Genomic DNA, 13836 nt, shown 5'->3' with positions numbered 1-13836 from the left:
CGAGAGAGCATGAGCTGGGGGAGAGGCAGACAGAGCAGGAGAAGCAGACTCCCCACCGAGCAGGGAGCCTGATGCGGGACTCAAAATCCCAGGATCCTGGGATCATGACCTGAGCCGAAGTCAGATGCCTAACTGACTGAGCCACACTGGCGCCCCAGAAACCCTAGCTTTAAAAATTGAGAGAAAAACACAGTACATTGTCCTCATCATTTATATGCAGAGCAAACAAACACCGCAGCGCCCCGTGCAGCAGAGCTTGGGTAGAGGGAGAATCTGTCACTTGCCTGACTTCTTGAACCAATGGTTCTCTCAGGTCTGATCTAGAAAATACTTAAGTGAGTTATACTATTTCCAAGATGCCTTCCAAGTAGAATTTCTATAAATCTGTGATTTTTGAAACATTTTTCTTTGCCCAAAAAAGGGAGTAAATAGTAAAACACCATGACATCAAAACTGGTTATTATCCAGACCTTAATATTTCGCAGATACAATTTATTCCCTTGAAATATACCAAACACATTAAACAAACATGTGTTGTAGCAGCGAGCCAAAGGAAAGTGTTAATCATATCTCCCACTAAGTTGTGTTATAGATGAGCTCTGCTGAGGGTTCTCTTGAATCGAAGTAAATTTAAAATTAACTTTAATTTGAGAAACCACTAAAGGCACTTTCTTTTAGACAGAGATGCCATTGTAGCAAAAGGAAGACAAGGGATATTGTTCTTTTCCCCCAGACTGCTCTGGCCTCAGATCTTTGAGGATCGCTGTGATTAAACAAGATTGCCCAGACCTCAAAGTCCCACCAGTTTGGGGATCATGAAAGGAGCATTGTGGGTGTAGACTCACTCCTGACACTGCCATTAAGGTCTTGAAACACTACCTTCTCTTGGGGTTGGGGGGAGGTGTGGGTTGGCTAATTTTTAAAGTCTCTGCCAGTTCAGAAATTCTATGGTTCAGTAATTTTAGTCCAGATTCTCAGAAGTAATCCTAGAGAATTAAATAAATATAACTGGGAATCAATTTTATGGATACCTAAGGCCCTTTTCCTTACAACAGCCAACTGAAAATTACAGCCCTGCACAGGGATCAGCACTAGGGGACAAAGAATTCGGTGGTCATTATGGTAACCCTTCACTCCGCTTGACCAGCTGACTGCCCTGCAGTCTCCTGCATAGATAATTCGGGAGGATCTTCTCATTTCATCAATGAATGCATTATTGTTTGCATTACTGTATTTTCTTGTTAACTTTAAAGATTTCATCTTTAGGTGCATTAGTCGATGAACTGTGCTGAATCTTTTGGTTAAATGAAATCCCAAATGAACTTGAGGGCTTGGTGTGATCTCAAGACCTGTGGCTATTTACTGAAGAAATTCTCTAGTTCTTTGAAGTGAAGTCACAGACCAGAGAAAACCGTTTCTCAGGTTTATTCTTTCACGAACTGCTGCCTGACATGGGCCAGCCACCGTGCGTGAGGGAGCCACCATCTCTGGCCTTGCCAAGTGCAGTCTTAGTGATCCCTACATGCTGTTATTTTGAAAACCACTGGTTAAGGAGTTCAGGGGGGCCTTGCCTGAGAAGGTCGCGTTTATTTCAGCTGAGAGCGGGGGAGGGGGCAGGTGATGGACTGATGCCTTCCCCCTGCTGCTCTTGGCAGGCAAAGTACTGGCGTCTGGTCGGGGGCTCCCCCCCAACCCCCGAGAGTGGATGTAAGCAGCAGACTTGAGATCAGTCAGAATTGACGTCCCAGCATCGTTCTGGGAGAAACTCTCTGACTGGTTCATAGGCTGACGGAAGAATGGCATTTGTCCTTTGTCCCCATTAGCAGTGGTTGTTAGGCCAGAAGGGGACATAGAATTCCTCTCCATCTTGAATGCGTTGAAGACATTTTCCAAGATTCATTTTCTCTCCACCTTACCACTGAGGTTTAAAACAGATGTTATATTTACTTCATACCCCCCCTTTTATTTTTTAAGAATCAAAATATTCGGGGCGCCTGGGGTTGGGGGGGGCTCAGTCGGTTAAGCGTCCAAATCTTGATTCTGGCTCAGGTCATGACCTGTGTCTGGCTCTGCTTTGGGCGTGGAGCCAGTTAAGATCCTCTCTCTCCCTTCCCTCCCTCTCTCTCTGCTCCTCCCCCTCCTTAAAAAAAAGTGAAAATGTTCTTCTACCATCTCCTTTCTTTCTCCCTCCCACTCCAGAGTAACCTGAAGTTGGTGTGAATCTTTCTCCCTTATGTTTTTCTACATTACTGCTTAAGTGTGTGTCCATAAATCACCTGTACTACTGTCTTGTGAATTTATGAATCTACACGCACAGCCTCATACTGTACTTTTGCAACGTTGCGACCTTTTTTTTCAAGATTTATCCATATCAATACATTATAAATCTTGTTTATTCACTTTAACTGCTAACCACCCTATAAACACAGCGATTTCTTTCTGCAGTCTTCTGTTAAGGGACAGTTGGGTGGTTCTTCTGCACGGTTATCGATGGCGACAGTCACTTCTGCGTTTCCTGCGGCTCGTGTAGGAGTTTCTCTGGGGGATGCACCGGGGAACTGAGGATATGAGCATCGTCAGCTTCATTAAGCATTTTGCCAAATGGCTCTCTCATGTGACACATCACTTACCTATCCACCAGCAACGAATAAGAAATCCTATTTTTCCTCATTCTTGCCAACATGTGATTGGTGTTAACAAACTTCAATTTTTGCACATCTGATTGGTCTCAAGCGGCACCCCAGTGGTGGATTCCCTGATTATTAAGAAGGTTGACCATCATTTCATATTTACTACTATTTGGTTATTGTCCTCTGTGAATTTCCATCCTTTTCCTATCTCTCCAATAGGCTGCTGTAGTCTTATTGACATCTATGAATTCTTTTGTCAGTTGCATCTGTAACAAATGTTTTATTTTCTCACCTGTGAATACTCTGCATATGACCTCTTTTATCACACCAAAGTTTAGATTTAACAACCAGATAGACTACCTTATGCTTTCTTTTTTTTTTTTTTTTTTGGTGCCCGTTTTAAGAAATTCTCCCTACCATGATGATATATAATGGTATTCCTGATTTTTTTTCCCCCAACAAAGTTTTAAAGTTTTATCTTTTATATTCAGATCTTTCATCCCCTTGGAATTTCCTTTTGCCTAAAATGTGAGGGAAGGATTTAATTTGTTTTTCTCTCTGGGCACTCAATCATTTTAACACCATCCTCTTTTTTTACATGAATTGTAATTCCCTCTCAGTGCTATATTGAGCTCGCACTTTCCCTGTTCACACTTGGTCTTTTGTCCCCCTCTTAGCCAGTGCTACAGTTTTCATTAGTTTGGCATTGCAGGAGTTCCTAGTATCTCCTCCCCTCCTCCCCTCTGTGCTCAGTGCTCTTCTTCCTTAGCTATGACCTATAGTAATTATTTGACTGAGGGTCTGTGTGGTGTGTTATTTCAGTCTCTGTTCTGATCATTTCTCTATTTCACCCTCACTGATGAATGATGAGGAGTCCAGTGGGGTACTGTGTTCTAGACTGAGGGTTGTTTTTGCAGAGCAATTTGAAAACATCCCACTGTCTTCGAGATTTTGTTGCTGTTTTCAGTCTGTGGTTCTTTTGTAGATAACCTGTCTTTTCTGTCTAGTTGCTTTTAAGATCTCTTTGCCTTTGGTATTCTCTGTTTTCTTTATTATAAGTCTAGGTATATATTTTTATTAATTTGCTTGGTTGCCTAATTTGTAATTGTGATAGTAGGGCTTGGTAGTCATGTATGATCGATAGTGGATTAAGAATCAGGCTTTGCTTGAGGCACCTGGATGGCAGTAGTCGGTTGGGCGTCCGACTCTAGATTTCAGCTCAGGTCTTGATCTCAGGGTCGTGAGATCAAGCTCTGCATTGGGCTTCACGGTGGAGCTTACTTAAAAAAGAAGAAGAAGAAGAAGAAGAAGAATCAGGCTTTATTCCAGTGTGTATAAAATGTTCTCTGCAAGAAGGCTCTTTTGGTCTCAAAACACAGTGTCACTAACACTCCTTTAGGAAGAAGCTGTTTTGCGAGGCTGCAAAATAGAAACGCTCTTGACCTGCCTGCTCTGCCTTCCTTCCTCCCAAGCGACACTTGCCAGTCTCTCTGACTCCCTTCTCTCTGCACATCTGTTCCGTCTCCTTACCAGCTGGCTTCCTCCACTTGGTTTCTGCCCCCCACAATTCTGGCTTGCAAGGTGTGTCGGGTCCACTGACGCCGTGAGGTCTCAGCTTTGCCCACTACTGCTCAAGCCTCATCCTCTCATTGCTTGCTATTCTGAGAAGCTCATCCTTTTGTGTAGTCCGTGGCCTGGCTTCCCTTAGGCCAAGTGCCCATCACTGCTGTGGCCGAGCTGAGGGCACAGGTATGAAACATTCCTGCCCGCTTTGGCAGTAGGGGCTGGGTCGGGGGGGCGGTTTCCCAGAGGCATCCTTGAGCTTGGCCAGCCCCACACCATCCAGGTGCCTTTGCTTCAACTCAAACCTTCTGTTGAGTTTTTCATTCTAGCACCTTGATTCCAAAAAGTGAGAGTACTGAGTTATGACATCAGATGTTTCAGATACTAGAAAGATAATCCCCCCTTACACATTAATTAATTGCATCGTAGCTTATTGATCAGCCCCTTGTAGGTTTAGTTATTGTGAGCAGGTGTCTCAGGCATGAACCCCTGGGTGGTCTGATACAATCAGAGTTTTGAAGCTACACAGCCGAGAGCCCATTCCTACACCAGTAGAACTTGCCCGAGATCTGGAGCATCAGAACACCATGCACTATCCGCCCAGCCCTTCTTCTAGCTCTTTCTCTTTCTCTCCTACTACCTTAACTTTCCCATTTCTTGTGACTTTAATAAATTAATGAAATGGATATCAAGCCTATGACTTGTGGATTTCAGCTGTCCCCAGGAATTTGGGAAATGAAGCACTATATTATCATCAAAGAAAATATATTCTCTATTAGATCCATATAAAATTTGGACCAAAGTCCTCAGTCTCAGAGTTGAAAATACCTGTAGACCCATCCTCCCCAAGGCCCACTCTCCTTCTCCCTTCCTTGCCTCAGGCCAACCGATCCCTTTGATCTGGAGGGGAGGTGATCTCACAGACCTGCCTTGTCCTCTCCCTTCTTGTCCCCGTGCTTCTGTTTTGTGTAGATGAAAGTAAGACCAATGTTCACAACATTAACTTAGTTATTGATTTGCTTATATTTAGAATTCAATCATTATTCTTCTACAAAATCTATGTGCTCATATATAACTTTAAATTAAAAATTAAATAATTTATGTGGAAAATAATCCCTATTAGCCGTGTGGTCTGGGACCGGTTACTTAACCCGCCTGTACTTTGATTTTGTCTCTAAGGCAGGATCACTACACCTGCACCATCAGGTTACGGCGACCATTAAATGAAATAGATCTATAACGTGCTTAGCTCATGGGAAGCTCCACATAATAGTTTTAAAAGAGTAAAGGGAAGAGGGGGCCGTGGGAGGGTGCTGGTGGTCTTCGGGTTGCTCACATGTGAGGAGGGGGGACGTGGGCAGCCTGCAGGGAAACCTCATCCGCTCCCCCTGCAGGCTGGCCCCAGGGTTCCCTTTCCCTGGCACAGCCCCAAGACCCGACCACAGAGAGAGCTCTTTCCACTCGTCCCTGGCCCCTCTCGTGCTCTGGGAGATGGGCGGGGGCCGGGAGGACCTGGCGCCTTCAGTTTGGCTTGACAGCCACCTTGATGGCCACTTGTCTGTTTGACCATAACTTAAAACTGCGTCATCAGATCAGAACTTGGGCTCTCTCTGCTGGCAGCTGTAGCCTCGTCTGAAGGTGCCACAGAGAAACTGAAGCTCTGCAGGTCTCCTGCTTCTCCAAGTATCTGTGCGATCCAGTGACTTCCTTTAAAAGTCCACCCCATGTTCTGCTTTTCCCAGCATAGGGAGCCAGAAAAATCCAAAGGAAAGGTCCTCTAGGAACCACCGCGTGAACAGATAGCTGTTTGGGGAACGCGGCCAATCTACTGTGTTCTCAGCATGGCACATTCAGACACGCCATACACCAGCTTGTTCATTGGTGATTACATTAAATGCTGCGTTTCCCAGGGAAGGATCTGCTCAGCCACCACCAGCTTATTCATTATTTATATACAATTAAAGGGCACGGTTCACATGAACACAAGCATATGAGAAAAGTCATTATTCATGTACAGATCAAATTGAACATTTGTCATTTCCCTAGTGACTTAACATACTCTTTGTACCTTGGGACCTCAAATTATATTAAGCACAAGAGATGCTTTAACTCTTTTATTTAGTCTAATTGTTGGCTTTAATCCGCTTGCTCGGATTATTCGGACTTGTTTAAAATTAGTCCTTGCTTCTCCTTAATATATGAAAATAGAAAAAGAGGGAAATTTCTTCTTAGTACCTATTGCATCCTAAGAATGAATGCAAATTGTTCTATGATTCTTAATGACCCACCATTAACATAGTAGGAAGCCCAGTGCATTAATGCAATGCCTCTTTTCACATCATTACTCCTAATGGAACTGTTACCAGGATAATAGCTTGACCTTTAGCTGTAGATTCAGACAGCAAAATATATTCTGCTTACTCGATACCTCTATTCACATAGCATATTGAGCATTTTCGGATCAATACAATGACAATCTTTTGGCCTTGTTCTAAGGCCTCATCTGCGCATGTAACAGAGAATAGGATTTCATCTTCAGTAGATAGATCCAAGTTAAAAGTCTCTTTTAAATTTGAATGTAATCCATGAAATAGAATGTCAGTAATACGCCCAGTGGAAATATTTGTTGGTATAGGTATTTTCCGAGAAGCCTAATGCTGTGCCTTCAAAGGTCTTAGACACAGACCCAGAAGACAAAGATTTCCCTGGCTTCTTTTTATTGTAACCGGATAAATTTTAACTGAAAGGAGAAAGAAGAAATAGAAATTACTGCCTTTTTAGCGGGTGACAGAATATTTGAGCCCAAGATAAGCTTAGAAGGATCTGCTTGCAAGTCCCTCACAGAGTGGGAGAAAACATTCCAGAGCCTTCCCTTTGGTTCTCCTAAACTTGGTCATTGACATGCGTGGTTGCTGGGAGTCATTTTGATGTTGGCATAACCCACAGTGACTTTGTAATTTCGAACCACTGTTTTCTAGTGTGTGCTAATTTAGACACATGCATTTCACAATCTAAGAAAAGAGGGGTTGCTATGGAAATTAATTATACAAATAAGGTCACAGGGAGGGAAATGTTTACCTGGTAAGATGATATATTCAGTCATTTTTGTGGTACACATTTTCATATAAACTAACAGTGTGCTAAATACAATTATTTTCTTTCTGTTAAAATAGAACTTCCAGAACCTTTTGGCAGTTCTCTGATCAGCAAATGTTATTGTGGGCATTTGGATGTAATATAGCCTTTTTTAACTGTATTCCATGAATTAAAACTTTCTAAGTAGTCTAAATTCATGAGCTATTGTATCTGCTGCCATTAGAAACAAAACTGGAAAATATGTGTGTTCATCAAATATTTATTGACTTCTTGCTTAGTACAGGGCACTGTGGTCGGTGCTTTGAGGGAGACAAGATAAATGAGGACCCTTGAAGTAGTCTCTGATCTGGTGTAGGAGATTCAAGAGCACACCTGCCCCTGGGGATATCACTTCGTCTGCCTCCCTCCTGAGTAGAGACCGCCAGCTTGCTCATGCCCACAGGCCATATACTGGACAGCCAGGTTGACATTCTCCCCGATCCTCAGTTCTGCTTCCTAATCACCTCCCTTCCTCTGCTCGGCTGGGGCTGGGGTGGACCCTTTCCACCAAGGCTCTTATCACAGCTGCACGCTTTCCTCTCCCTCCCAGGTCCTGCTGGCACCTTGAGTAACTTCGCTGTCCTCAGGAAAGATCCTGACCCCCTAGCTGCCTCACGTCCAGACCTCATCCACAGTGGCCACACCGTAGCATCCTCAGACAGAGCTGCTGTGCCGCTGATGCCTTCCGCTCCAGCGTGATACTCTCAATTGCCCTCACTCTATGACACCTCCTTGCCAACCTCACTGATACTCCATTCCCTGATCCCCTTAAGTTTTTCCAAGCGTCTGGGCCTTTTTCTGGCTTTGCTTCCTTCCCAGATTTGGGTAGGGACGGGGAGTGAAGAAAGCAGAGGTAATGAAGGCCAGCTGGCATCTGCAAGCACTTTATGTCCCTGTCCTCCTGCCAGAACCGTCCAGCAGAACCCTGACCTGGACCAGTCCTACCATCCAGTGGCGCCACTCCTAGCTCGGAGCTGCAAGGCGCCACGGGCCTGTTGCCACCACAGGCGCGTAGGCTTCTCTTCTGCTCGGCATCCTCACGTCCTCAGTCTGCTGCTCTCCTCTTCCTCTTCTTCTCAGAGGCAATCCCAGACATTGCCCACACTCTCCCTACCCCTTGCCACTGAGTCACTGAGGTCCCAGGAGTGACTGCTCCAACCTAGACCACTTCTAAATCCACCCCAGCTCCCATTCCCTCTGGGCACAGAGGGGGAAGTCTTCCTCTTGTTCAAGGGCAGCCCCATTTCCAGATCCTACCACCTCGGTTCTTCCGGCGTGGTTCCTGTGACTGTCTCCTTCCTTCTCCTGGATCCTGCCTTCTCCAGAATGTAAACCATGCTCACGTCTCCCCAGCCTGCAGCGCCCCCCACGGGCCCCTCTTCTCTTCCTTCCCCCAACTGAACCTGGTTTTTCTGGAATGTCATGTGTGGCCGCCCCACTTCTCCCTTGAGGAGCTCCAGTGACACTTGGCAAACGGCTGGGCCTGACCCTCTCTTCTGCGCTTCAGACTGTTGTCCCTTGTCTTCGTTAGGCCACTCACTGGTCCTTACGAGACCGCACTTCCCGGTTCTCCTGACTTCGCCAGTCCTGTGTCTTCTTCACTTTCCGGCTGGGGTTCCCTCTGGCTCTGTGCTTGGCCCAGCACTCTGTTCACTCCATATGCTCTCCCTTTCTCCCGTATTCACCAGGTCACAGGATACCGGGCCAGTCACCCCCACCACTTTCACTCTAATGTTTGAATGGGCCTGGTCCCCACTATTTTATCCATATAAAGTATTAGCTTTTTAACATTGTTTTTCTGAGTTAGTAGATATAAAGTGTGTTTCGCAGTTCTTTGGCTTATATATTGGCTGACCATTTCTTCTAGATACACTTTGTCCATTTGTCTATAGAGCCTTTGGAAGTTGTTCTTTCATTTGAATGAACTTTTTTTTTTTTTTATTTTGGTGGTAGATATTGAACCTCTTTGGTCGTATTTAGCGCATCCAGCTTTTCTCATTCTGATGAAATGCTTCTTTTTCATTCAATAGAAGTTTTACAGTTTTATAGAGTTGAATCTGTCAACATTTTCCCTTGCCCTTTCTTTTTAAAAGAAACCTTTAAAACATTAAAACTGCCAGTATTTCAAATACCACGAAGGCAGGGTGAGTTGACCGCATGCTAGGTCTCTTGCTTGCGGGGAGCGAGTTGCACAGATGGGGTGTGAAAGCGCCCAGGACGGAGGGAAGCAGAACTGTCCACAGCAGCGCCGGGATGGGCAGCCACACACTGCGCGCCTTTCGAGAAGGCCACCGTCCTGTCTCCCTCGTGTCCTGTCACGACCCCCTCCGTGGTCCCCCACGCGCTCACCGGGCAGCATTCCCCTGGGTGCTGGCACAACATGCCAGAGGCTGACTCGCTGTCCAGCTGGGACTCTAAGACACATCTGCATTATTAAGCGAGTACTGACTGAGTTCATGGGAAGCACCATGGGAATGCCATCTTTTTGTGTCATCTTGCATTGTGTGTGATCTTGCCTAAGATTCAATTTACCAACAGTAATAATCCACTGGCTGAATTTTGTCATGGTGTCAGCGGACCCCGAGGAAGCACTTTCTCCTCTGCCCGTAAGACATATATACACGGATGTGGAACAGATAGAAAGAGCGGTTCCATATAGCCAGTTGCGTTCTGAGGCACCATCCAGTGTATGTGAGCGGGGTCCTGCCAGCCTCCATCTTTACCAAGGGAACATCATAATATAGACGTTGAAGATAGCCACTTTTAGAAATACACTTTTTTTTTTCTTCTTGGGATATATTCCTATTTCATATCTGCATGGTTTTATTTGTGAAAGTGTTTAACAATATTTCATATTTTCTCTCAGTCTTCACAGAAAAGTACTGCACTGCTAACCACGTGGATAAACTTCCTGGCCCGAGAGACTGGGTGCAGATTCTGCAGGATCAAATCAAACTGGCCAGAAGAAGGTTAAAAAGAGGCTCAGGTATGGATCAGCTGCTGGAAGAGAGTCACCAGCAGCCCTTTCCTGAATTCTCAGATGTGGCAAAGTACAATCCTCTGCTTTAGGGCACTTTTTTGTCTTTTGTCTTTTGAAGGAAAAATTCTATAGAATGTGCCGTGGTTTTGCATTTTAAAGCCTTACTCCACTGAGTTTTGAAATTCATCTGAAGATTAAGTAGTAAACATTATTATGTCAGGCCATTTACGTTTTACTAGTACAAATGAAGAAGACTGCTCATCTTGTTCATGGCCTTGTGTGTCTTCCCTGTGAGGCTGGGTCTCTCTTTTGTGATCCGCTTCTATTTGCTTGAGTTTTGTTTGTTTGGAGCTGCGTGACTTTATAAAAAGTACCAGTTGCTTGAAGTAAAAAAACAAAACAAAACAAAACAAACAATAATTCTTCTACCAGCAACACCACATGAAATAGACAAAGGGGTTTTAAGTCACATAGATATTTTTCAAATCTGGCTTTGGCAGTTCTGAGATGATTTTACCCAGGAACGTGAATACCAGTTGAATTATGACTATTTACATTTGGTCATTTGAGGTCTCAAATGACAGTGGGCCGATATACCAGTGAAGCATTCCTTTGAGGTCAGTTTTCTGCCATCGTGTAAGAATAATCATCTCTAGGAGGCCACAAACCTCTAGATGTTATTTTTTAAACCAACAGAAGATTCCAGTCAAACCTCAGGCCGCCTGGCCTGCTCAGAGCCTCCGTGCTTCTGTAGCGGGGAGTGCGGGTTTCGGGGCAGCTTCCAGATGCTGCCTGCCACACAGCTGGCTGGTACGGAGGCCCGGAGAAGAGCAGAGTAGCAGCGCGCGTGCAGGGGCTGGGGTCTGCGCCAGACCCCGCGCGTGCGCTCCCAGGGTCCCTGGAACAGTGACGGGCCCCCAGGGAGAGCTCCTGGCACAGGCTGGGAACGCCCTCAGTGCAGCGAGACACAGGCAGCAAGGGACCGACCGAGTGCATCTTCAGGGTGAAAAACCTTACAGCTCTCTCTTCTGTAAAGTAGCTATCAGGACTCCAAAGTATTTAGCCACAGATGATTTTTTTTTTAATTAAAATCTTCCCTTCCTCTTTTTTTCCCCCATTTGCTCCCTTTTACATGCATTGACGCTCTTCATAAAGAGCAGTGGACTACTGACATTTGTCGGCGGTAGAAACGTAGTGTTGCATCAGGCAGTAAGTTGTAGTGGAGTCCAGACCTGGCTTTCGGGTCTCTCCTCTGCTCCTCAGCAGCCCTGCACCTCGGGCAAGTCGCTCCAGCTTCCCAGTCCTCAGTGTCTCTATCACGAAGGGACAGAAAAAGCTTGCTTCGCAGTTGTCACGAGGTTCCAGATGTATGTCCTACGTTAATGTCTCCATAAACAAAACTAGTGTGCCCCGCGGTCCCCCCGCTCCTGTTGTCCCTGTGTAACTGCTAGTTATGCCCTTTGCGCCTGCGCAGGTTTTCGGGCTTGGATAATAAATAAATCATACACTCGCCCTTCCCCCAGGGCTCTCCTTTTCCTCTGCCTTCTTTTTCTTAATCGACAAATCACCGCAAATGAACGCAGCGGGGGCACTCTGCAAAGAACAGGTCTGACTTCCCAGCTCCGATCTGCCACTTCTGAATTCCTGGGACCTTAGCTGAGCCTCAGGCTCTCCATTCGTATAACAGGGCTAATACTTGTCTCAGGGCTGTTTTCAGAGTTAGAATCAGACAATGTAAGTATTGCCACTAATATAGAGCTGACACGTAATGCTCAAAAAATGTTCATGCCCTTACCCTCCTTCCCTTGGCCAACCCCAAACAAAGCAGAACTATTCCTTTATCCCTGCCATTTCTTAAAACCACCACTGTCTCTTTCTCCTGGACGGTGTTGGTCAGATTTCCTCCCAAAGGGTTTGCCTTGCCTGAGTTGGCTTCCCCGTCCCTGTTCACTTCAGAACCCATTACCTTTGCCCTCTGGCCCCACCCCTGTACAGAAACTCCTGCTGCATTCGGGTGGGATGATCAGATTCACTTTCTGTTGACATTAACACTCCACTTGACCTGCTTGTTGATTTTGATTCCATGGGATCTCTTCCCTTGGGCTCTGGGGCCTCCCTGTCTTTGCTTCTCCTCCCCGTTCTCCCGCACTGCCTTTGGGTTAGTCCACAGCCCCCACTTCCTGGGCCCACCTCCGAAACCCAGCGGCTTGCTTTCCATTCTTGGTGCTGTTGTTATTCTAACACCTCACCCAGGACTTGAACCGTCCCATCATCGATGGCTCACCAGTGTGCAGCTCCAGACGTGTCCGTGTCCCAGGACCCTAGACTTCATTCTCTGAGAATTAGATACTTCCTCTAGCTTCCGGTCTTCCCCAGCTACAACCCCTTCTGCACACCCCCTTCAGCATGGCAGGCGGGGTCCTTGACAGCCAGCCCCACCCTCCTTGCCCACTTCCTCCCCTGCCATGGGCCTGGAGGCGGGCCCGGACCTTCTCCTGCCCCCGCCTCACCAGACGCCTCCCTGTTCTTAACCGTGCTGGGCTCTCTGCCTGGGAAACAGCACCTCCTCTTGTCACAGATCTTAAAGGACACTTCCTCCTGGAGCCTTCATAGGTGGCCCAGCTCTTTGGTCTTCTGCCACCAGAATAATGGCACTCCTGTCTCCTCCACCAACCCTGAGATCCCCAGGAGCAGGGTACATCTGAGTCGTGTTTCCATCCCACGCATGTGGCACATCGTGGACACACAAGACTATTTGGTGAATGAACAGAAGAAATCAGTCAGTGGAAAAGAAGAGTCAGTAATCCACAACGAAAAGGTCTTATCGTTCAGCTCATCCTGGTCACATGAGATCTTGGATAATATTCTATCAGTTCCTTACTTGACATTCAAATACTTATTCCATGGCCCCCAGAATCCACAGGATGGCAACATCCCTGAGCTCTGTCCCTGGGGACGAGGTCCCTAGGATTCCTGGGGACCCATGTGGTGCTCACATGGTCGTCCTTGAGTTCCCCTTCTTTCCTCCTCCTCAAGCGCGTTCTCTCATTTCCTTCTCTGCACCCTACCTCCTTAGTCCCCTCATGATTTCCTCTCTTCTCCCTTCCTCCCCCAAAGGTTCAGAGTCTTGAGTCACAGTGGCCTGACCTCACTCAGGGTAGATTCATTGAATAATACTTAGGAAGATTAACTCCCCTGGTGGGTCTCTCACCTCTTCTTATGCTAAAGGTTTTCTGCCTCAGCCTTACTTGCCTCACAAAGGCCCCTTTTTATTACTTCAGCCTCCTTAGACTTTAGGCTCCAGGAAAGGGTTGGGGGGGAACGGGTCACAGTTGAATGATGGGTGTTAACAATGACAACTGTCCAGTAGAGTACACAGCAAATCACCCCTTATTGAGCCCTGATGCCCTGTTGGGTGCTGTGTCTCCTCTGTTTTATATCCCAAGTGAAATTTCATTTATTAAGCCTGAATGGTGTCTTTGCTAGTATACAGTATTAAGTTGGTCTTGTGTTACTGAAATTCTACCT

At 46.2% G+C, this 13836-nt stretch overlaps 1 protein-coding gene across 8 annotated transcripts in view; it reads left to right on the top strand.

The window, feature by feature from the left end:
• Positions 1-13836, top strand: part of LOC118528358 (BEN domain-containing protein 7) — a 78813-nt gene that overhangs the window by 54653 nt on the left and 10324 nt on the right. For all 8 annotated transcript variants that reach the window (XM_078075167.1, XM_078075165.1, XM_078075163.1 and 5 more), the window contains one exon: positions 10195-10314. In XM_078075167.1, coding sequence (XP_077931293.1) covers positions 10195-10314 — 120 coding nt within the window. The remainder of the gene's footprint in view (positions 1-10194; positions 10315-13836) is intronic.

Source organism: Halichoerus grypus, chromosome 6 (assembly GCF_964656455.1).
Source record: "Halichoerus grypus chromosome 6, mHalGry1.hap1.1, whole genome shotgun sequence".
Lineage (NCBI taxonomy): Eukaryota > Metazoa > Chordata > Mammalia > Carnivora > Phocidae > Halichoerus > Halichoerus grypus.
Note: the sequence above shows the minus strand (reverse complement) of the source record. Positions and strands in the feature narration are given on the sequence as shown.